Genomic DNA, 24,086 nt, shown 5'->3' on the forward strand with positions numbered 1-24,086 from the left:
AAGTTACAAAGCTGTTTCCTCTCTCTTAGATTTTACTGTCTCTCCTAAATCCATGGAATGTAGTCCATTATTTCTTCTTGAAGACAGGTAGTTTAAGAAACTTGGGAAAGTGTTTAGCAAACCACGGCTTGAAAGCCCTGTGAATTGAGAGGTCCCTTGGAAAGTGGCTTTTAAAGTGCTGCATATACAATGCTTTCATAGCTACTGATGGTCTAATGACTTGCATTACACACCTTTTTATTTAGGCCAGATGACAAGAAAAGTATGGGTAATATTTTAGGATTCAAAAAAAAAAATGTCATGGAAGACTGTGTATAGATTCTTAAATTAGCAGGAAAATTAATTTTCATTTTCAGTGATGGCTTGTTTATCTCTTATTTACTGACCACAACTGTAAAATCCCTATAAGTTCTTCTGCGTTTTGGAAAGATCACATCAAGAACCCCTTGCTTCTACATTTTTCCTAAAATATGTCTGAATGTTCCTCTGCCAAACAATTTAACTTGTAGAATGGCAAAACTAATCAGTCATTCTTCCTGCATTAAATATAATATGGAAGTAGTTGTTTTTTAATTTCTGTTTCTTTTAGACCATGATTTTTTTTCCCATTCAAATGAACCTGAAAATTCAATTAAATCCATCCTAAACCACACCATTTTGTATAGTTCATGTTCACATTAAGCCAAGATTTCAAAATAAGGAGGCAAAAATCTCCAAGGTTGAACTTTGGCATGTCCTTTGGACCTATTGCATAAGCTTTATATTGGTTTAAACTTCCCCATGTATTTAAACTCATCTTTCAAACAAAACACATTTCAAAATATCTGTTTTTTCAATTTCTGTTTTCAGAACATGTTTTCACTATAGTATTTCCCAACTGGTCCTACTTCATCCAGTTATGTATATATGAAAATGTGTAAAAATCAGTTTGAATATTATGTGTCTTTGATTACAATGGTAGAAACTGATGTAGAAATCACTGCATAATTTAATAGTGGATGAATGAAGGAGCAAAACTTTCTGTCTCCATTTTATGGAATATCATTTTTCAAATGTTAAGTACTAAGGAAAATAAATTTTACTATGAGGAGTCAGTAATATATTTGAATTTCTATGACCTCTCACGTGATGTGAAAATTTACAGTGTAAATAGACAAAACGCACTCTGTTTTCAGTCTGCATAAACTACAATAGTAGAGAATCAGGTCCCAGGTTTATGTCATACATACTTATTCTAGAAAAAACTCTGCAGAACAGAGGATGGCTCTCAGAATAGCATTAGAATTAATAACCATCCTTGATGCCATCTGCTTGCAATCATACTAGAACTGGGCGCCTTATGCTGAAAAGGTGTTTACATTTATCCAGCAAGTCCTAATTGCCTTTTTCAATGGTGAGCCATAAAATCCTACTATTGCTATAAAATTATCCATGCAAGTTAAGCAACCAAGATTCAGCTTAAATCATCTTCCCTGGACTTGCAGATTCTGAGCAGGAAGAATGCAAAGCCCGAAGTACAAAAAGTAAAAGTAAACTACAGTCCCAAAGGGCTAAACTGCTACCAAAGGAAACATAGAGTTTAATATATTTTCCCATTCCATTTTAATTTGAGTTTTCCCAAATAATTTTAAAACTGCTACTCTATCAGAAAATGCAAGTCAGGATTCAATTTTTTCCTACCCTTTCCAGTTCAAATAATATTAATTTAATCAGTAAAGCAGAATTCTGAAAGATAATAACATTATTTAGCTTAATATTAACTACAGTAATTTACCCGCAGTCAAATTTTAAGATAATGCAATTGAGAATAGAAATTATTTCATGTGTTAAATTAATTTATGTAGCCTCGTTGCCGATCACTTTAAAATTATCACTGTGCCCATTATATGCCAAAAGATATTACAGTAAAAATGACAGCTTAGAATTTTAAACTCATTTGAGTGTACTGGATCAAATTCCATTCTAAATTTTTCTGTATGATAGCAAAAGTAACAGGGCAGGAACTGTGTCTAACACTCACCACCCAAGCTGCAGCCAAGCCCACCTCACCTGAAACACCAGCAATCCAGATTTTGCAGGCAGGTACAAGTTCAAAGGGACTCTTCAGAAATTATATTGTCTTCAGAAAGTGGACTCAGTAAGATCCCTGCAGCCTTCTGAAACAGCAGCAGACTTTTGAGCCTAACTTAGCCTAATCTCCAGTTCTACTATAGTTGCCTGGCACAGGAATGCATTGGGCTGTGAGGAACTAAACATTCTTCCACACCCTGGGTACAGAGGGCCCAGCTTGATGTTCTGTACTCGGCAGTGCTGAGGAAGCTGGGGAAAGGCCAGCGAGGCAGCAGGTGTGACAAGGCCCAGTGCCACCTCTGCTGCCCACAGCAGGCCATGGCCTCTGTCCAGAGCGGGACTGAGTGTTCTCCCAAGGACAGGGCTGCTGTGGGACAGCCAGGGCACAAATGCTTCAGCCTCAGGGGTGGCCTGTCAGCCCAGCACAATGCAGGTGAATGTCCACGTGAGTCCAAAGCTCCTTTGAAGGCTGATAACCTGGTCAGAGCAGGTTTTGGCACCAGGAACAAGGCCCCATTGCCAGCCAGACCCTCCTCAAACCCCTCAGAGCCGCAGCCAGGCAGGGGCATGACACATTGTTATCAGTGAACTGGCATGGCTTCTACTTCTGCACCTCTGCAGCTTCTTTAAAATAATAATAACAACAGCAATAATATTACTCTTGCTGAAAAGGTTTGATGTCATGAGAGGATTCGGGGCCAGGTGTGCCTGTGAGGACAGAAAGCTTTCCCACCATTTCCTTGCAGAAAGGCCCCTAAGAGCTGAAGATGGGTTTAAGGTATATCTTTCTCCAGCACTATCTCAGAAGGGCATTGCTTAGCTTGCTACCATGTTAAAAACTTTTCCTCCTGTGAGTCTAGGCAGGCGTGGGGCTCTTTGCTGGGCCTCCTGAGCAGTGCCATACCCCATGCAGTCACTCTGCATTTCTGCTGTGGGTGCCTCAGCTTCCCTTAATTATGTGGGACCAATCACCTCTTCTTGGCACTTTTGTCCTCCAACCCTCTGCCAGACTTGTGGAAAAACAATTTTATCATGTTTCTGTTAAGGCAAGTTAGCTAAAGCCAGTCCTACTGCCTGCTGACGTACTCTAAACACTTTTACATATTATGTCTCAATTGTCAAAGTGACTTCATCTTGACTTCAAGTCTGCATAATACAATCAAGGAGGTGCAACAAAAATTCAATTCAAACCATGCACACATTGAAGCCATATCTTGTCCTTTTTCTGATGTAGATTTTAGTTGTCTTTTTTCTCTTTTTCTTCACTTTTATTATGCTGAAAACCAGACAATGGTCGCAATGTCAAAGGTAAAGTATATATCTAGACTGTACTTTCCAGTGTTTCAATCAGCCACACTTTTTGGCATGTTAATTTGCCTGCTTATGAAATGTTCAAATGCAACATTCTCATGTCGACCTCTCTAGGGCTAGGTGCATTACATATAATATATTTGTTGAACATGTAGTTATTCCTGTAACTCTCGTCTTAAAGCACTAACTAAGAATTACTGGAAAAAGTGAAGGCATAGTTAAACAGCCTTTTGACTTAATTATCTGTTAATTCGAAAAAGGAAGGGAGGGAAGTAGACCACATCATGGTTACTTATCTCAGTGCTATTGTCCTTAACCAGTCAAAACTTCTGTTGAAGCTACCAGGAGTTTTACCTGTAAAAGGATATATGATTGTATGGGGACATAAGCAAATGATCTGTTGGTACAAGGCGCTTAGTTTTCAGTTATCTATCTCAAAAATTAAATAACTGATAATCAGGACCCTTGTGGAAGTATCTTCACTTATTCCTCTTTTGTCTCTTTAAAACTAGTTTCACGTTCCTGGATGGCAGGGGGTATGGTTTCAAGCTTCCTGTAGCATCAAAATGTGCATGCATGAACTTCATTGCCAATTTCATGTTTAAATAATATTTAGTGCAGTTGCAAAACTGTTTCTTTTCACCAGCACTGAGCTACATCTTTTAGAAGCAATTTGAACATAATTCATAAATTACTTCCTCCATTTCTGAAGATCACTTACTGAAGTGTTCAGTTTAATTGCCATATTTGTATCTGTGCAAAAACTGGTTTGTGATTTCATGCATGATGCAAAAAGTGTGTGTACTTGGTAAAATCTCTCTAAACTGCATGCAGTGCATGATCTAGATTCTGTAAAGCAATTTGTGGACTGTAAAATCATTGCATTTGCTTCATGTATATGTTGGCAAAATCTTGGGGGAAAAACATGCAATTTCTGTGCTGTACAATAACTTTTTTAAATGTATTTACTGCTGGTGAAAGATGATGAATTGGCAGCTCAGGAGAGTGAAATCATTTCTCAATGCATTGTGTAAGCAAGGACAATGAAATCGTACCATAAAAATGGGGACCTCAAACTTAACCTGAAAGATTCTCCTTTTTTAGGCTAGGCAGAAACAAGTCATTCTCCCTGCTTATTCAATTCTCTGCGTCTCTGTTGAAACTGTCAATCACGGTGCCAATTAGTGTCAATTGTGATTGTGATTTGTTATGACCCTCTTTTTCTACTTCCTGCTATGAGAGTATGGCAATGGTCCACTGGCTGTCACCTATCGGTTCATTTGCTGTCAGCCTGGTCTGTACTTAAGCTAATACTGTCTTTCAATCAATTACCATTGTCAATGAGATGCATTGTACCTTTCACTTCTTTCTAAAGCAAAAGAAGGTGGGGGGAAAAAGCAAGGTTTTGTTCTCATGTGCAGTGAACTTAAGCCTAATGTCATGCTCTAGGGCATGAGTATTAGGTAGTAAAACAGAGAGTAATCCCCTTTGGAATGGAAGCAACAAAAAATGTAAATCCCAGAACCCAAAAGTTCAAAGCAATTTAAGCATCTATAAAGTTATTAATAAAACAAAATCTTGCCTACTATCTAATCACAGATTTGCCTAAGCTATCTTAGTTTCCTCTCACCTTTAAATTTCTAAGGTATCAAGAATGTTGTTCCCCTGACAAATGGTTCCAACTTGATATCATGCTTATGTCTAAACCTATTCTATACTCAGAAATTATTGCTACAGCTAATAGGGAAGTAGGGTTGAAAAACTGCTGGCTGGCCATATGTACATAGCACACACCAGCCAGATTAATCACTTCACAGTTTTCTAAGGAGATTGTGAGCCCGGATATATTTTGAACAATAATTTTTAGTAGATTCATGTAGATAATGTGAAAGATAGATTCAGGTCCCACGTGGGCTAAAAGGCATTCAAGTATAGTATCAATTCCTTGGTGGTATCCTCAGGACCAGGCTTTTTTACCATTCCTTGCAGGTGAAAGGTAGTGCTTTCTTTTTCCAATCAAGCTGTTCCACAAAGAATATACTAGCCGAAAAAGGACTGTTTTGCAGTTTAATGGTTAGAGCACTCACCACAAATTCTCTTTTGAACAGAAATTTTTAGTCTAGAGCCTCATGCCCTCCCTTGTCATCTTGAATTCCTTTCTGCAGAGTGGCACAATTTGAAGTGGAGTAATAGCAACTTTCTATCTCTGGCCCAGATTAACATAGAATTATCATGAGTTTAGGAGGTAGAAAACTTGTATAAATCCTTTTAAGCTTAGAAAAAAATTAAAAGTTGCCTTCTTCAGCAAGCATTCAAAGCCAGGTGTGATGGAAAACCAACCCTCACTTAAAGAATTTTGCCAAATAAAATATATATAATCAGCACAGCCTGAAGCATTTCCCCACAGCCATCCCCAGGCAGCTGGTTGCTTTGAATTTCATTCATTCACACATTGCAAATAAAATCAACTGTTCCACTGTTGACTTTACAATTTACCCCATAGGCCTAATCCTATCCCATTGACTGTTCCTGAATCAACATACACATTCTTGTTTTCCTCCCAGGAAGACAAAAGAAAACTTCAAAAAACAGTAGAAGAGAAAAGCATCACTACATTGTCGCCCTTAATAGAATTAAGATGCAATAAGATTCTCATGTGGATCTGAGAAATACCCTTCAATCCCACACTTTAGGTACATTGCTACTGACTGCAAGACCTGGATTTTTTTCTTAAATCCCTAATTGGATTTAGCTCTCACTGTCTAAACATCTTTATAATTCTTTTTTCCAATATTATTCTCAAAACCAACTTTTCCTTGCAATGAATACTTTTGGCTTCCCAATGAACCTTATGATGGCAGTACAAAACAAGTATTCTGATCAGTTATATTTCTTTCTTGTTCAAACAACTCTGTCCAATAATGAAAAGAATAATTATAAAGGATATGTACCTCATGAAGTACACAAGCTCCATATTTTTTGTCTATTATGATGCACTAAACTAGTATAAGAAGTTTGTATATACTCCATTAATATTCTACATATGAGTATCCCTATAGTTTCCAATATTTTGTTGGCAATGACAATTGAACAAAGTTTGTGAGTCTTCTCAATTTTCCAATTTCTTTGAACTATCATGTGAGCATGAGCAAGGTAGGGATGTGATAATAGAGCCTTTGCTAATTCCAGGCACTCTTATATAATCATGTGTCCTATTTCCGCTCTTATAAACAAATGAGCATATAGTCTTTATATTCAGCCAGAATTATAATAAGAGCACACCAGCATTCCCAGTAACATGAAAACAAGTAAGGAGAGATACATTATGCAATTTGGAATCCATTAACTTTATAAAAAATATTGAGGGCTAGATGTAAAGGAAATGTCATATCTGTAGCCAATATTAGATTTGAATCATATTAGCAACACAATTATTTTTAAAATATAGATAATTTTTATTATTTACAAGTAGTATACAGAAAAATAGTTTTAAACCACCCTTTTAACATATCCCACATCAATGGTAATTTATTTCTCTGCATTTCTCAGATACTAAATGTGTGTTCCAATTTTTCAGGGCCTTTTAATCATATCAAGTCAAGTCTGTTGGGATCCACATCGGATTCGAATCTCAACAAATACAGTACAATCAACAAAATTCCTCAACTCACACTGAACTTTTCAGATATCAAAAGTGAAAAAAAATCTTCATCTCCACCTTCTTCGGAGAAAGCAATTATTGCACCTAAGGTGAAAGACCGAACGCACAATGTAACAGAGAAGGTTACCCAGGTAAGGTAATACACATTATTTTAGTTCATTTTCAATTTTGCAGATCTCATTATCAGTGTATTCAATAGATTGTTAGTCTTTTAATGAGTGATTTGGCTATCTCCAGGATAATTTGAAAGCTTTAAGTCATTACTTAATTTATCTTCAATTCAGTTGCACATGAGGTAGTCTACAACATTAGATAACACTGCTAACAAACAAAACTTTTCAGCTCTCTATTTGGAGAATAGTATGGAAAGGAATGTAGTATGCACCAAGTCCCTCAAATAGGACTACTAATTTCAGTGATTCCTGTCATTCATACATGTTAGTTTCATTCTTACTTTTTTCTCAGGATTATGAAGTGCTAGTTAGTGTAAGGCACAACATGATAACAAATGGTAGGTGGTTGTGCCACTGTATCATAATTACAGCTCATAATTTCTGTTCAAGTTCTTTGGCTTTTCATAATGCTCTTTCTCGTGGGTATCTTTTCCATATCTGTGCATCAAGAAGGCTGTCCAAATAAAGAGCAGATACCTTTGGACTGGATATATGATGTATCGTGTGAATGAGGCATATAATTGAAACAAAACTGAACATAATTCAAGACAGCATATTTCTTCACTCTAAGACAGATGCAATGCCCTCTGAAGTCAACAGAACTTTTCAGCTCATTTCAGTATTACTACATTTGTTTTATAGTCTCATATGGAGTGGCTAGGAGAGGCTGCCAATGTGGAACATACTGAAAAAAATATCAAGAGATGACAGTATCCCAAATAACTTTTATAGGGTTAGTAAGCAGAGGGTTCACCCTTAAATGCCTGTTCACTGGCAGACTGAAAGAACTAAGAAGTGCTTTGTGGCAGAATGCAGATAGATATTCTATAAGGAAGATCTTGTCAAGGGCAGCTTTTGACTTAGAATCATAGAAAGATAAAATTGTTTCGATTGGAAAAGACCTTTAAGATCATCAAGTCCAACCATTAACCCAGCACTGACAAGTCCACGACTAAGCCAGGTCCCCAAGTGCTGACCTCTCTTCTATAGACCAGACTGCAGCTTCTCTGCATTGGTACTATGCCAGATATTGTCCACAATCCTACTCCCTTTGACAGATTTAAAAAGGAATGTATTGTACACCCTTCTAGAGAAATAGAGATAGAAGTTCAATCAGTTCTATTTTGAGATCAGTTAGTGCCTAAAAAGTAATTGGATTTTTATCTTTCACATATTTTGTCTTTAATAGCTAACTTGAATCTGCAACCATTGTCCTTTCTTCTCTGGTCAATTTTGAAAGATATAATCTCTTCTGGATCCATTTTGATATATTTTAAATTATTCATAGTGGTTATACATAGAAATCTTTTCATAGATAATATGGCAAAAACTCAAGTTATATAAAAAAGACTAATTTTCGTAAGTTATATAAGCATGAGGCAAGGTACGTTTTTGGGGATTTTTTTTTCCTTTGTTTTTGTTGTTTTTTAGTTCTGACTGGCTAATTAGTGCCAGAATGCTGAGTGACTATGTACTAGTGGTACTTCTGGGGGTGGGAAGGGGGCAGGAATTTTTTAAAAAATCTATGTTTATTCTCAGAATAGTTTAGATTTTATGAAAAGTCCAGTGGAAATAGCATGGATCAGCTGATCTTTCCAGGAAAATTGATACCAACTAAATTCAAAATTAAATTTGAAATGCTCTATAAATTCTTTACACTTCAGAAAAGCCTTCCAATTTAATTTGACATTGGTTTATGTCCTTTTCTAGAACAACCTCAACCACTGTGCAGAGCACAATTTGTGTAGCAAACTTTGATGCCATATCATTCATTATAATTGGAAATAATTCCTGGCAGATGCTGTGTTTTCTGTTATTGCATTCACTTATCAATGTTTTTAGTTGCTGCTGCATCCTAAACTCTACAATTAGGTACAGGGAAAAACTCCTAGGAGGTATAAATAAATGTAGGTCTATGTTATCACAATGGTCAAGGATCTAATTAACTAATGATTCATTAATTAAATTAGATACAGACAGAGGATTAAAGTGGCTAATTTTATTCCTGTTTATGTTTCTATTCCCAGTGATTTCAATATGTTTCATAAGAGTCAGCTTATGAAGACTCTGCTGTGTATCTGGCTATAAATTTCTTTGTAAACATTTTCCTAGGCCGTAGATCCATTATGTATCTTCCGAATAGTGCAAAAGTGGGCTTGGAAGCTTTGAGCACAATGTTGAGAAAAGAATATGGTGGAAATGTTAGATGAGGTAGGATATGTTCATGTTTGCACAGTTTCTGGTAAGTCAATCTGTGAAACGGCATCAAAGATACACAGAGGGCAATATGACCTATTTAACCTATGGGGCAATATCAGTAAAAGAGCAAATGAGTATAAAATGGCCATAGTAAGTTTAAAGGTCACCCTTAATCAGAGTTGTGACATTCTGAGATAGTCTTCTCATAAAAGTAGTTAGGGCAGGAATTCTAAGTGTTGCTAGAAAGAGCCTGAGAAATGTAGTGAAGGGATACATAACACACTGTGTTTTCTGGCATTGCAGGACTCAATGACACGGAAGGTTTCTTTGAGACATGTTGTACCTTTCAAATATCCATCTATCCATCTCTCCCTTTGTAGTTCTTATCTATCTTTCTCTCTTTCCTCAGTCTTCCTGAGGAATTTGATCCTGCTGTTATAACCTGACAATTCCACTACTGTGGCTCCTCACTGTGCAACTAAAAACATAGAGACATGGACACTGTTATGCACCACACTAAGGTATCAGGGATCTTCCCTGTTGGATCACTTCACTCTGGATTCTCTCTCATCATCAGTAATATCAACCCAAATATCAGCATCACAGGATGCAACCAGTTCTTTCCCAAGATAACAGCTGCATAACTTCTTTAACATCCACAAGCTGGAGAGGTAATTCAGGTCTTGAAGACAGTGAAAAAGGAAGGGATGGCATATAGCCGCCTTCAGAGGGTAAAGGAAGAACAATGAATAAAGTAAATAAGAAAGTCATGGCCACTGTCTTTAGAGGAAGTAATGCACTTTGTGAAAATGTTCAAAGAGGAGTGATATACTATAGTAGAAATATCTTAGTGGAATAAATTAGAAATAGAAAGTAGAATAAAGTTTAGAAAATTATTTCAGAAGACACAGAAGATGCTGCGGGGCAGTGGTTTATACTGTTAGTGAAAAGTCTGGGTTATAAATCCTATTGCAAGGAAGTTTCCAATACTATCTTACTACTTAACAGGAGTGGTCAGGACATCACATAGAGATGAAAATTGCCTTTAGATATAGCTTGCGGTGAACTGCTGCACATGTGATGGTCCTGAATAAGTAGATTCCCTGATTGCTTTGCCTGGATTTTCACCTGGGGCTTCACTGATCATAACTCCTTGTGTAGTGCCAAGTAGCATAACATCTTCTGGATGCTTGTTTCTGCATAACATTGACTTTTGCTCAGAGAATTATCTCAGTAGTAGCTGCCAGATAGCCCTGATTGGTAATTTGGCATTGTTATATTCCAGTGCAGATACCTGACACTAAATTAAATTTACATTTACATTCCACTTTAGTAAAAATTGTTTTTTAAAATGTTTTTCATTATAATTTCCAAAGGTTTTAACATCACTCTCTTCTAGAAGAGTCTCAACTTACTTTTTTCCTTTTTTTTTTTTTACAATCTGTTCAGAGGGACAGTGCAGTTTCTGCATTCTTTTGCACTGACAGGTTCAGCTGGGGTCTTGACACTGATTGTTAGAAAGAGACAAGTCTTCCTAGAGGGACAAAAAGTATTTTGTTTATTAAAGAAGGAAGTAGAGCAAAAGTCTGACATCTGTCCCTTAACATTTCTTATGAATTCATAAAGGGGACTTTTGGCCTTAAAATTGCAATGTGCAAAGACACAACAGGAACTGATTTTAACCTCTTTATAAATACTGATTTATTGTAAAGCTTCTTACACATCCGGTTTCCACTGATGTATAGGCGCAAAGTTGTGAACTCTGCTGTAAACAGACTCTTGAAGACTACAATAGTTAGTATCTGTGCTTATTTTTAAAGAAAATAGAGAATTCCTGAATGCCCATAACTTAATATTGTCGACAAATAACTGTTCCAGTTAATAGAAGTATAATTTACTGGTCTCTTTATTGTGTAGTTTAAGAAAAACTCTTTTGTTGCTTTTGATCACTTTAGATCTGAACACTCTAGTGTTCAGAGCTTATTTATCTCATTGAAATTCATCAGTCTGAAGGGTTATAGCATGTGGTTGAAAGACCCAATATGTATCTGTTGTTCATTATTTGTCTCAATACATGACTTACAGGAAAGTAAAGCTCCATGATCTTTAAACTTCTTATAATAATACTTTTCAAAACTGTTTCATTATCCACCCACCTGTAGGAAACATATATACCCAAACTGGTCATATGGCTGATGAAATGATAAATATATAGCTTGCCAGGCTACACAGAATATTGTGATCTGATTTGCAGACATGGTGAACACCCACAAATCATCTGAAAATAGAGCTGGCAGTGAAGGAGGGGGGGTCATGTGTGAAGTGATAGACCTTGTAGTTTCACTGCATGTTTTTGTAATCTGGCCAGACTCTAGTTCCCCAAAAGATTAAGAAATAAGTAACAATATCCTCCCAAGGCCAATAAAGCTGTTGATATAAAAAGAACTATTATATGATCATGACTTCAAACTGACCTTCAGGTTTTCAGGCTAAAAGAAGACTACCAGCATCTAGGACAGAGAGGGGCAATATAAGACCTAAAAATAAACCAAATTATTGATCTATACGTTTTCAGCAGTCTGATTCAGCTGACACACTGTGCTGTTTACATCCTGCAATAACTCACATACACACAACATTTCAAGGCTGCTCATTTTGCATTCTGCAAAAAGCTGAAAATTCTGAATTAAGGGGAAACAATTTTGATGCCTTCCAATTACACAGCAAGACATACATATAATAATGAAATTAAGGGGTAAGCAGAGCCAACATTTCCCAATTAATGTATGGAAAATTTAAATTTACTCTGAAGTGAGAATCTTCTTTTTCCTTTTATTTGTCAGTTGACATTGTTTATACAGGAATTGTTCCCTTTATTTTCAATAATACATAGCCCCCTCATGCAATAAAATTTCATCTTTTATTGTCATTATATTATTAGGCTTTGCAATTACTGTGGATGTAATTATAGAAATAGTACAAATGTGTGTAATTTCATTGTCATTTAGAAGGTGTGACACAATCTGTGAAACAAAGAAAAGCAAAGAAACCATGGTGAAAACTAATAAAAATACCCAGCATGGCCATTTAAAGCTGTGCAAAGGTGTCACTACAACTGGAAAATGGTATCTTTTTCATCAGAGCAAATAGGTATTCCAAGTGCATGGAAGCAGAAAATAAAGCTCGCTGTTTTGATCAGTTTCAGAGGAAAACATAGTATTTTCATTATAATTATTTGCTGTTGCACCAAGGAATAAAAATAAGATTCACAATAATTGTGAGATAAAATATTCCTTCCTACAGTAGAGCCTCTTCTTTTTGTGACAGCTGAATAGGCTCAGGCATCTGAACTGCTGCAGTGTTTTGAGAAGATTTCACAACATATGGTAGAAATGGAGCAGTCGGATAGCCCAGCTGCTTTGCAGCATGTAACCTGGATGCATCCTTAATTAGTCCATGTCCTTCCCCCAAGATCTACTCTTCTGAAAAAGGGATTTACCTGATTTTGCTGAGTTGAGAAAAAGGATCCACTATTTTCAATGAATTGCACTTTTGAGTAATCAATATTTTGTGTGATCTCTTTATTTTTACTGCCTTGATGCTGACATGAAATGGAACATATGACCTTTGTTAATACTAGATCATTTGCCAAAGCAACATTCCTCTTCAGACGCTAATAAGTGGGAGAAAATTTCTAATTTGTTCTGAAAAAAATGAATTGGATATAAGAACTATAACTGGGTATAAGCAAGTAAAGCTAACTGAAACAAAGATGCTGGCAGCATTTAGGCAAGCCTTATTTCTCTGGTTTAGAGCTATAAACACCCAAACTCCCACTTCATGGTGGATTGACCTTGCAAATTTCTAAACTTGGTAGGTTACTCTGCTGAAACCAACAGTTTTGACACCCACCAGAACAGTCTCACCATGAACTGCAAGAAGTCAAGCCCCACTACGATCCAGAGAGCTGTGAGAATCCTCTGATGCATTTGGCATGCACAGTCTGGAATAATAGCTTTCGCACATGCAGTTATAGTTGCCTTAAAACAGCTATGAAACTATAAAAGTCCTTCTTCCACATAACCTTAGAACCATACAAAAATGTAGTGTGGAAGAGACCTCTAGAGGCCATTTAACCCAACCTCCTACGCAAAACAGCACAACTGCAAAGTTAAATCAGAGTCCGGTGGTTACCATGTTAACTCAGGACACAGTTTCTATGTTTAGGACAGCACAAGTATATACTTTCCCAGAGACAGATAGCAATAGCTACTGACATGTGGAAGGAGGAAGGGAAGAGGGCAGAATGCTGTGGATCTCATGGGTCACAAAGAGCTGCTATTTTTCTAGAGCACCACTGGTGTGGCTAACATTCAGGGCAATCTCTTAGAAAGAGGCAGTCCCGGGTTGTAGTTCCAGGGTGTTGTGACTCTTACTCATCTTACATAAATGACCATCTGTTAAAAAATCCACAAAAATAACCTTGGGCACCACGGACTCAGACCCAGGACTCCCTCCCTCTCTAAGTGCCCTTACCCTCAAATGGTCTGGAATCTGAACTCTGCTCTAGTGCCAGGCACCTCACATGTACATATTGTAGGACCAATGTTGGATCTAGCCACAAAATGCCATCACTTGGACAGGCAATGTTTAACATTTACCTGAAATTATATATTCACACCTATTAAGAACAATTTTCATCAGAAGGAAAGGGCAGGTATGCTCAGCTAACAATTTAAATTCTTTTCTCTTTAAATGCAATATCAGCTAATACACAAACTGAGAAACTGGTGGGTAATTTGAAAGATTAATTTTTTCAAGAAAATTTGTGCTCTCCCACACTTCACTAATGAAATGAGAGAAACTGGTGAATAAACTAAATGTTAAAGAGCAGAAAGCTCCTGCAATTTGCAGGTAGTATAATGATGATTATAAAGCAGTTATGTTCTAGCACTGATTATAAATGAGGTCCTTAAGCACATTAAAGAGAAATAGCAGCCAGGTTATTATTCTTTTGGCTTGGGCAGGGGAGGGGGAAAAAAACCATGTGGATTAGTTGTTTTTGATGTAGTGGAAGCTGAGGAAAATGTTTTATGGCTAGGGTTTGATAGAGTTTAGCATTTTTTTCAAAGTAGTAGAAATAGTAAGAAAAAACAAAGACCATTAACCCCAGTAAGCATAGTGGGTCATTTGATGAATTCTGAATGGCCTCAAAATTAATAAGCCGAATGAGAGGGTCATTTTTCTCATCTATTACCTGTCATGTGTTAGAACTTGGATGATGCTTTCAGCTTGTAACTGGTGACAGGATCAATAGAGAAGGGCAAACCCAGAACAGTTCAGAGGTAATGCTTTAAAAAAAAAAAAAAAAAAGGAGGAACACTCCTTAAATTATATTAAACTATCAATAAAATCACAGCAATGGAAAAATCAGGGATCAGATGTATGAATCAAAATTCAAAGGTTCATTGAATTCCAAATATTATGTTTATCAAATAGATATTTAATAAACATTTATAGTTAATAAATGTGGAAACGTATTTTCAAAGCATTTATTGAGCTTTCTGGGGGGTATTGGTGTTACTAAACATAAAATTAATGAACATAGCACAACACAAATCTCTGAGAAGTATTTATTAAAAGTGCCTAGTTCAGGACAAATAAAGTGTAAAAATATACCATAAAATAAAAATATATGTGAAATGAAATACTGAAATTGTAGGAACATTTAGTTGATATTTGTAGTACCTAGAAAACTCAGACTTTCTTCTTGATATTCATTTTATCTTAGGTAAGTCTGTTTCTATTTGACAGTTGAACAAATCTTGCATTGCAGCATAAGGTGAAATTGTCATTCAGGTACTTTAGCTTTATTTTCAAGCATAAAAAGATCTTCTTTTATTCAAAGGACTGACGGTTTTACATTAAGGCTGTATCTTTTTAAATAAGGGAATTTCAGTAACTACTTATTTATTATCTTGGAAGATGGCATGAGACGGTATGTTCAGCCTCAGACAGCCTGTTGCGTGCAGTACTACTAATAAATGAGAAACATTTATTACATGGGAAGAAAAGTTCTTCATTTCACAGCTTTGCATTTTTTTTTGTAATCTAAGTATCAATCTTTGGAAATGTTCTACTTTCTAAATGAATTCTATTAATTATTAAGAAACCAACTTTCTTTTGAAGCAAAAGAACTTCTGAATGGTATGGGCTCACATTTGTTCTGTTCAAAAAAGTTCCGTTTCACTGGGTTTGTTGGTGAGTTATGAATGGGAGACTATAACCAAGGAGAATAATACCTTTTGCTACAGCTTAGTCTCTAATGCTGTTAGTTGCTGGGTTTGGAATTGATCAAAAAATCAGAGCCTGTGGCTCATGGCCATTCTGCAGAAATTGTTAGAGGCCAGCTAATTTATTTTGATAAATTTTGTAAGGGTAGGATGCAGCCTGTAGCCTCCTTTCCGGTTTTCAAAAAAAAAAAAAAAAACCAGCTTAAAAATTAAGTTTTGTCCAGGATAGTAATTCCCAGATATATTGTACTGGACTTCTCAGCTACAGTGCTCACTTCTTTACACCTACAATATCCAGGAAGCAAAGGAACCTGCAGTTCGCACAGTGTGATGAATTAGCCAATTTAACCAGAAAACAATGCTTTAAGGCTTACAGGCTTCTATCCTAGGCACTTTTTTCCCAAGATTGAGCTTTCAATGCCTCAGTAGTACCAAAATATTCCCATATCTCCCTGGTTGTCACAATTTAACCCCAGCTGGCAAGTATCATACAGCAGCTACTCAGGTCCTTCCTGCCCACTCAGTGGAATGGAGGAGACAATCGGGATTGATACTAACACTAATAGCAATTGTAAAGAGAAGGAGGGAGGAAGAGAAAAAGGGAAGCACAGAGACACAGAGAAAGAAAGAAGACCCAAGAAAAATGAGTGATACAATACAATTGCTCACTGCCTCCTGACTGATGCCAAGCCCGTTCCCAAGCCATGATCAGTCTCTTCCTGGTAACCCCGCTCAGTTTGTAGTCTGGGCATGATGTGCTATGCTATGGACTATCCCTTTGGCTGGATCAGATCAGCTATACTGGCCATGCTCCCTCCCAGCTTTTGTGCACCTGCTCATTGCCAGAGCCTGGGAAACTGAAAAGTCCATGACGTAGGGTAAACATCACTCAGCAAGCAATACATCAGTGTGTTGTCCACATTATTCCCATACTAAATCCAAAACAGAGCACTGTGTCAGTTACTGAGAAGAAAATTAATTCTCTCATAGCCAGAACCAGGACACTGGTTAAATCCATTTTAAAAAGTCCTGTTCTACCCTAAACATGAGCTTCATTTAGCATGACATGGGCAAGGCAGAGCTTCTCAAGAACTTACTTTTGTCTCACTGATTCTGTGCTATTTCTGTTTTGTTAGAGTTTTGTTTTTGTTGGAATACCAGAGTAGTTAAGAATCATCATGAAGGTCATACCATGCCTTGCCACAATTCCCCAAAAACAAAATATATTTTTGCATTGTGAAAAAAGTGTCCAATGTAAGATGCAGCTACTGGCTGAGCAAATGCAAGTTTGTCTGCCCAGTTCTCCACAGTCACCAATCCACCCTTTTTCTTTGCCTAACCAGCATAAATTGAATGGATGGCCCTAGAAATCTGGATCATGTTTTTATAGGTTGGTTTTACTAATTAAACATAATTTGTATCATCAGATTTTCTGCATCTACATATGCAGTCTATTCCATCTACTCTTGCCAAATGGCTTTTTGGTTAAAATATTGATGGCCAAATTTTATTGAAATTTGCATAAGGCACTGAACTTTCCTAAAAGTGGTGTTGCGAGAAGAACCTGGGCAACCTGGGCAGAATGCTAAGAATAAATGTCTCCTTTAAGTGAACAAGGTTGGGATATGCTCATTAGGCCCAGACAAGTAGAGCCACAGGGAAGATGGTAATTTCTAAAGTAAGCTTTTCTCCCTACCAGAGCAGTTTCAATTGCAGTTCATACATTTTTAAACATTGTGGGGTCTAATTACAAAATGCAGATTTTCTAGAAACTAAAGTTTGCTTATTTTGCATATTATGGAAAAAAAATATTTACCATGAAACTGAAAGTTAAACTTAAATATGAATATATGCATAAGGATCTTTTCTCCCTTTCTCCTGTACTCCTGACAGTTATATCAGTAAATACTGTAATCATAGAACCAAACTGTGAATGTAGCTGCTTCATTTTCACTCCATGCACTTCAGAAATTCTTATAGCTTTTATGCTTTCCTTTATCTGCATCAAAGTATTTGACAGCTAGCAAACCAATCTAAATGGATAATAATTAAAAATACTTTTTTAGTAAACACTGTAAGGAAGATAACAAACACCAAGTCTGTTTGTTTTGTTGTTACTCCATGAACAGATGATAGAAAATATCTTTATGATGACTAAAAAACACACAATTGTTTAAGCTCTTTTTTACAAATTTCACCCTTGATGTTTTGTTTTCAGACATATAAATGCTTGTTAGCAGCTTCATGTTGCCAGAAGAGCAAAGAATAACTCACAAACTCACTAGAATGTTGAAGGATAGCACTTTCTGTCTTCTGAAATAATCTCGTAGTGAATTTTAAAGAAGAGGGTTACACAACTTTTGATACATATTCTGTCATTAAATTTTGCTTTAAAAAGTCAGTTTTAAATATCTTCTTTAATAATCTCTATAATCTTAATTTAAGATTGAAAGTTCAGTAAAGCACTCTCAGTAAGTCTATGTGCTTCTAAGTGTTGCTTTGATGATGCATTACCTACTAATGTGAAAGTAATTATATACTGACTGGCAGAAAGAGGTTCCTGAGGTTTAAGATTATATACCTTTTCTTGATATTTTCATGGAAAAATGAACTGTAAAAATACCTCCTCTCATATAATATCTACCTTAATATATATAAATTATAGGTTAGAAATAGTGAGTGTTCTAAATGATTGCATATATTCAAGTTTGGTAAAACAGTTTTGTTTGATGGTAATATCCAATAAATATTATTTCCCTGAAACCTAAGCAATTTTACTCAACAGACAGGAAAAAAAGGCTGTTTTACTGCTTTAATCACAGGTCATGCAGAACTTTCTTTAACCATTTGAAGATCTGGGGTTATTCTGTATGTAAATATGTTCAGCTGAATAAGATTTATGTAAATATTTGATAACTTTATGAAAATTTGGCACTTTATGGCCTCAGTAAGGCACTTAGAACTCCCGGGAAGTCCCATTGCTCTGAAACAAGCTTCACGTAGTGGCAAATGTACATCTGGAACAAAAAAAAAATAAAATACACTCAGAAAAGCTGTGAGTTTTCAGATTCCACCACTAATAACAAAAATTTTGTTTCAATATCTACCTAAAATTAAACTTGGTGAATATGTGGATATAGCAAGAAAAAAAAAAGAAAGCCAACAAAACTCCAATATAAGGCCTCATTACTACACTTGAAACTGTCTCACAGAGAATGCTTTAGCATTCAGGGTTATATACAAATAATCATACTGCATAATTTTAAAGCTTTTAATAAGGACAAAGGAGTAAGACAAGAAGACAAGTATTATTAACAGTCCCCTCCATTAGTATTTCAGGGGATGCTCTTCAATAGCTGTCCTTTGAAAGACATGTAAAAATGTCTTTTGCATGTAAAAATGCCTTTTAATGCTGATATATGGAAGTGGTATATAATGCTGTGTTTGGAGGGTGCACTAAATCAAGAGTGCTTCGGCTTTCTTTCAGTACTTGTGTAACCTTCTTAGTTGTTCATGTCTGCATAAGAAAGATGATCATCAAGATGACTGAAATACCAAAGTCCATTATAGCCTTTTGGGGAATTAGGGAATGCCTGCAATCAGAGAGCCAATGTTAATTTAAACTTCATTTGTTCATTAATACTCGTGTAATATTTATTTTTAGTTGGGTTTAGATTCAGAAATCTCCTTAGGAGGTCCAGTCTTTAGATGTCTCATGGTAATAGTATGAATGGAGAGGAAAAGGAAGGAGATGTACTTGGTAGTTATAGCTTGGCAGCTTCAATAGAACTAATACACAGGAGAAAAGAGAGCCAGGAGAGGTTACATCAAGAGAAGACAGTTTCATAAAATCTATTAGAATAATTTTAAAGCTGAAGTAATACTGCCTCATTTATTGAGTGCACTATCCTTCAGATTTAAGGTCATGACAAAATCAGTCAATTACAATATGACTTTAGCTTGTGTGTCTGATTCATGTTTCTTATTTCTTTTCCTTTCCAAGTTTTTCCTGTCCAATACTATTAGTAGCCTTGCTGATTAAAATCTGAAAATTAGCTAAAAAATGGAAGAGCTTGTATTGTGTATTTGGATTAAATCTGAAGAGACAGATGTTCTTCCAAATTCCTTCCCTTTTTTTCCACTGGCTACAGTTTTTATAATACAATTATAATCCTGGTTCAGTTTCTTTACATTTTCATATAATTTTCATGTTTTGGTGTTGAATATGCTTTATACAATGAGTTTCCTCAATCACTATTCATAATATTCAAGTCTCCCAGCATACCAGGAGCTGATGTGTTTCTAGATTTGCTACAGCATTCCTGGCTTAAGGATGCAGGAGTTATCATCCACTCATCTCTCAGGGCCATGCACCTAGCATTGGACTACTGCTGGATTGAGTCCAGCAACATATTGGCAAAATAATATTTTTTGTGTCAAATAGTATTTCCTGGAAATAAATATTTCAACATTGTATTTTAACTGATACTATCTTTCATAATTTTTTGCAAGATGTTTTATTGGTGAGATAAATGTTTATTTTAAAGTCCCCAGAGTAGTTTGGCACTATATTTATAGTTTGAACTTTATTAAATGTTTGTAAAATTCTCTTAGTGTGAGAGGTGCTATACAGTAGCTGACCTTGTTAGTACAAGATTTACTTTAATTCATATGTTGCAAAAGCAGCAGTGACAAAACAGTACTTAGTACTAAATGTAACTACATCATTTAAATATACATACACTTCATATGAGGCACACTTCGTCATGAGACATAGCAAAGTACCATCTGATTTATTAAGGTTTGCAACCATCACACTTCCATATCTACTTTTCATACAGATATCTGTGTCCACCTAACTTAAAACTGTTGGGTTTCCCTCAAGTCCTTATACCTCTTTTGGTATTTTGTCACCTGTAAACATTTCCCTTTGATCAAATTTTCTGAATGTGCAGTACTTCTGTCTGAGATGCAAGGTGTTACCTAGATTGTGAATATGTTACATATTCCTTGTGTGAATGTATATGTCACCTATCTGTTTGGAAATATACAGCACAAAAATATTGTAACTTCTTAGCGGAAATGAAAAAAGTCCAATATCTTCCAAGTAACGTGCATATTGCATTTGGCCCATGCAATTGCAGTGATTTGACAGAAATATTTCTTTAGCAATTCGTGATGGTATTAATAATTTATTATTTCTGCTATTATTTATTAATATACTATTATGCTTCTTTGTTTCTAGGTCTTTCGTTTTTACTGTGTGCATTTGCATTCTTTAATAAATTTAGATTGGAAATGCCTCAGAACAAAATTTATGAATATACATGTGATAGCAATACAGGTCTCTCAGAGCCTTTTGAAGCTGTGCAGTTTGAATAGTAGAGTCATAGAATGATAAAATGGCTTGGGTTGGAAGAGACCTTAAAGATCATTTTATTCCAATCTCCCTGCATGTGATGCTGCAGAGCATATAGCAAGAGTCCCCTACACAACCCAGTTACCCAGTGAAGCATATGGCCAATGTACATCAACTCAGTTTGGCTCTTTGACACTGCACCAAAAAACACTAGGCAAAACAAGATCTTTTAAATGCAACACAAGGCAGAAATCATACCTGGTACCAAGCAGGTTTTCTCATGGGGAAAGGTGTTAGAACTGTCCAAAAAAAGATTACACCATAAAAAGTATAACCCAGTGAAAAGTCATAAGGCTTACTGAATCTTTTTTTTTTTTTTACTTAACTGTCACCTGATAGTCCCTCTGGTGCATCTCTGGTACATATGCTTCCTTTCTGCTCTTGCTTATCTAAAAAGCAGCCAATAATAAAGTTTCATTATCCTTAAATATATTTGCTTTCAATTTCAGTGAACTACAGTTGTCTTTGAGAAACTGAAAGCTACCAAACAGTTCAGACAGAAAAATCTAAAACTGTGTGAATTTATGACAGCTACTTTGATCTCACTCCATATTTTTCTGGGTGTCTGGTTGCAGCCCTTCTATAATAATACCACCTTGAACCTGTGATCTTAGGAAGTGAGCACATGAACCTAAAAAGAGTAGGTGTTCACCAGCCCTATATTTGTGAAACACCTCAAGCAAGATTCTCAGAATCAAAAATGTGTTTGAATGAAGTCTTCTATCTTGCAGCAGTGTTGCTTTAACAGTGAATGAAATAAACAGGAGCACAGAAAAGCTGAATTTTATATCAAAGTTCTTTACTCAAAGGCAAAATATAGTACAGTTTATTTAACCTTGAAATGTTCTCATTTTAAATAGATTAAATCTGATCGGCTAATACTGCTTGTAGAGCACATCGGTCATAACTGAATACCTGCTTTCCCCAGGAAAAGCAGTGTGAGGTGGTATTTCATTAAGTTTGAATACCCCTGATTCTTCTTAAGAGAAACCAAATGCAGCTAGTATGACTTTTGCTGCTTAACACTCTAGTCTTCTTTTAAGTAAGATGAAAGGAGGCTTGGCTTTTTCGTCATGTTGTGTCCTAAGGTTCAAAGACATTTTAATACTGAAATACTTCAGTCTTGTCCCAGTTGCACTTCTTACTCTTAAAAATGTTTCATTCCCTAAGCTACCTCTTTTACAATCCAAAGTATGAGTTTCACTGTCCAGAAGAGATAAATTTTCTTTTTACTAACAGTGAATTTGACAACATCTGTTTTGAGCAAGTTAAAATATTAAAGGTCTTCTGAATGGATTTCTAATTAGACTGAAATAATCCATCTAGCCAAAATGGCCAAAATTGGTGAACATCAGTACTCAAGCAAGAATGTTACACAACAGTAAAAGGACAAATTCTCCTCATATTCAATCAGTCTTTATTGAAACTGTCAATGTAGAACTAAATAATGTGTATTTTCTTTTTTAATGTATGTGCAACTGTGATATTTTTATTTGAGAAATGAAGTCATATCTTTCTTAAGATACAGCAAACAAAATAATTACGAGTGTTTTGTATTGTTTGTATTGCATGGGAGTAAGCAATGCAGAAATCTAAAGTTCTGTATAACATGATGAAAATGAAACTCAAAATCATCAGTTCAGCTTCTCCTCTGTGGTGTGTCTAAGAAACTAACACCAAAAAAAGTTGGATCCATTTCAGCTATGATTACTTTTATACTGATGTTCCCTCATTTTGTCCAATTGTTTGGATTTTTTAACTCCAGTTTTACCTAACTTAGTTTAAGCCAATTTATGAATAAATGTGACTAAAATTAGATTAGGAGTTAGATTTCAGGGAAGTCTAATTTTCATTATGCATTACTGTGAAAAGCACAGTGTGTGGAATTTTCAACCAATGGAAAAAAACGTGAAGCAAGCTTTATTGTCCTTGTTGTCTAATCCATTTCTTTCATTGCCTGAAAACCCAGCAAGAGAACAGTGATATAAATATTATAAATAGCAGTTCCCTTGGCACATATACTCACTGTTCTCAAATACTAGGAAAGCATTCCTGTCAACTCATCCGGTGGGGGTCTGAAAATATTAAGGCTGCTTAAGAGACTAAGCAGTGTTTCAGCTTGCTGTCAGTTAATGTGTTTAATGCATAAAAAAATAGCCAGCACCATTAGTTAGGTACAAGTCTTAGTTATGATACAAAAAATTAATGAACAGCCTCTACCATCAGCTCTGCACAGTACTTAGGGGCTGCTTGAAGCTAGCATATAATCTTTTGAATGGCTTAACCACTTCTTCCTTCAAATTCAAAGAGTGGTTATTAGCCCTTGTGTTCTCACAACATTTTAAGAGTAGAACTTGTCTGAATAAGATTAGTGCCACTTACATTACTAAGGATAGGGTCTAAGGTTTATACAACACTTGCTGTTGGAAATTAAAACAGAAAAGAGTGTGCTGATCCTTAGAATTTTTTAAGATTATGTTTGAGGAGCACAGATTCCCCTGGTCTTGAACAAGCTGAACTCTCAAATTCCAAACTACTAACTGTAAAAAAAAGGCAAATGAAAGCAGACAATATCACTGACAAGGTATTTCTCCTTCCAGTCATCATTTCATTTGAGTAGAATTATTCATTTTAATAACTTTTGAAATAACTTGTTTTCTAATTATAATTGTTTTTCATTAGCGGCAGAATAAGCAATGAGAAGATGTAACTGGTGCAAAAGGGGTATAAGATTTCTTGAACATTAATATTGTCCAAATGGGTAATAACTGAAGGTTTTCACTATCTGATGTTTGTTCACTGGCCTATGTAAGATGAAGTGGTGATCTGAGTCTCATAGGATTTGGAGATCATTTGCAGCACATAATGCAATAATTAGCATCATTGCTGACAGTCCCCAAACACCGAATAGGGACAAAATATAATTTACCTTCTTATCCTGAAAGGTATTGTTCCTTCAT

At 35.8% G+C, this 24,086-nt stretch overlaps 1 protein-coding gene across 4 annotated transcripts in view; it reads left to right on the plus strand.

Annotated features, from left to right (window-relative positions):
* Positions 1–24,086, plus strand: part of KCNH7 (potassium voltage-gated channel subfamily H member 7) — a 209,745-nt gene that overhangs the window by 138,072 nt on the left and 47,587 nt on the right. For 2 of the 4 annotated variants that reach the window (XM_085066618.1, XM_085066620.1), the window contains 3 exons: positions 3,358–3,378; positions 3,894–3,917; positions 6,959–7,173. In XM_085066618.1, the coding sequence (XP_084922744.1) occupies positions 3,358–3,378; positions 3,894–3,917; positions 6,959–7,173 (260 nt within the window). The remainder of the gene's footprint in view (positions 1–3,357; positions 3,379–3,893; positions 3,918–6,958; positions 7,174–24,086) is intronic. The other 2 variants (XM_085066619.1, XM_085066622.1) reach the window with 2 other exon arrangements.

Source organism: Lichenostomus cassidix, chromosome 7, assembly GCF_008360975.1.
Source record: "Lichenostomus cassidix isolate B80296 chromosome 7, HeHo_3.0, whole genome shotgun sequence".
Classification (NCBI taxonomy): Eukaryota; Metazoa; Chordata; class Aves; order Passeriformes; family Meliphagidae; genus Lichenostomus; species Lichenostomus cassidix.